This window comes from Galeopterus variegatus, unplaced genomic scaffold (genome assembly GCF_000696425.1).
Source record: "Galeopterus variegatus unplaced genomic scaffold, G_variegatus-3.0.2 Scaffold17414, whole genome shotgun sequence".
NCBI classification, from domain to species: domain Eukaryota; kingdom Metazoa; phylum Chordata; class Mammalia; order Dermoptera; family Cynocephalidae; genus Galeopterus; species Galeopterus variegatus.
In genome coordinates this window covers 25,364-26,672 of record NW_007743525.1, presented here as the reverse complement: position 1 = coordinate 26,672, position 1,309 = coordinate 25,364, and the positions used below count along the sequence as shown (strand labels likewise).

The following is a 1,309-nucleotide window of genomic DNA, read 5'->3' as shown; positions in this document are numbered from 1 at the left end:
TCAACCATGACCATCTTTCCCAGTTGTCTCACTTGGAGAACTGCAAGCCTCAGGGGCAGAGGAACTGCCCACCTGGTCCTGGGCCTTGTAGGTAGACAGAGTACAGGGGGCAGGAGCCAACAATTCACTGTCTTATGAGACACAGTGTGGCTGCTGGCATTTCAGAGTTACCTGAAGAACTCACATACCAGCATGCTGCAAACACTAGGCAACCCTGCTGTGTACACTCACATGCACACACACGACTGTCACCCTCAGAGGCACGGACTGTGTCGTGTTCATCCCGGGATCACCCATGGCAGCCTGCACAGTGAGCTAATAGAAATCCTAGAATAAATTGAGGAGAGAAAGAGAGAGAGGGAGTAGGAGGAGAGAGACCATGCAGGCCTGAGAAAGGAATTTTAGAAGATTCTTAAGAGGAATGGATAAATGGAGCATAGTTTGTTTACAGGATCACTGTGCTCATTCATTCTCTACCCATCCCCACAAGGCAAATGCTTTCATGTATGAATTTTGTATTCCTAAAGTCAGGAGAAATCTTCTGGACTTAAGTACAGAAGAAAGGAACCACTTTGTCCGGGCCCTGGATATGGCAAAGCGCACGGTTCACCCACAGTTTGTCATTGCCACCAGGAGAGCAGAAGAAATATTGGGACCAGATGGCAACACAGCACAATTTGAGAATGTTTCCATTTACAACTACTTTGTCTGGACACACTATTACTCAGTCAAAAACACCTTCCATGGGGCGGGGCAGGAAAGCTTTGGTGAAGTGCATTTCTCTCATGAAGGACCAGCTTTCCTCACGTGGCACAGGTACCAGTTACTGCAGCTGGAGAGAGACATGCAGGTATGCACGAATCTTTTCCATTTGCAGATCCTTTACAGAAGAGGTGCCTTGTCTGTAAGTCATTATAATTAACTGTTTTTTTTTTCAAATGATCAGTTTCTGCGATGACAAAGCAATTCTATATTATCAATCTGCCTTTGACAGTCAGTTTTTTCTCCCTGTACTGATTACTTACTTATTAATCTTTATGTTTTGTGAAATAAAAAGAAAGTAATATCAAAGATGAGAAAGCCAATTAAGACATTTGCAGGTGTGAATTAAAAGTCTGAAAATTTTCTACAGCTCCGTAACTGAAAAAATGATTCTCATGAAGTTTGAAATAAACAGATGCCCCCTCCTGCTCTGGATGACATGACAGTGTTTACACTTCTCAGACTTTCCAGTCCCAAATGTATCCCTCACCATACCAGCTGGTGCTTCTTTCCAATATGATACATGGTTTAAACCATGAAAAACAGT

At 43.4% G+C, this 1,309-nt stretch overlaps 1 protein-coding gene across 1 annotated transcript in view; it reads left to right on the top strand.

Annotated features, from left to right (window-relative positions):
- Positions 1 to 502: 502 nt before the first annotated feature.
- Positions 503 to 1,309, top strand: part of LOC103582698 (5,6-dihydroxyindole-2-carboxylic acid oxidase-like) — a gene marked incomplete at its 3' end in the record, with an annotated part of 26,115 nt that continues 25,308 nt past the window's right edge. Inside the window, exon 1 of the mRNA XM_008564219.1 lies at positions 503 to 850. Coding sequence (XP_008562441.1) covers positions 503 to 850 — 348 coding nt within the window. The remainder of the gene's footprint in view (positions 851 to 1,309) is intronic.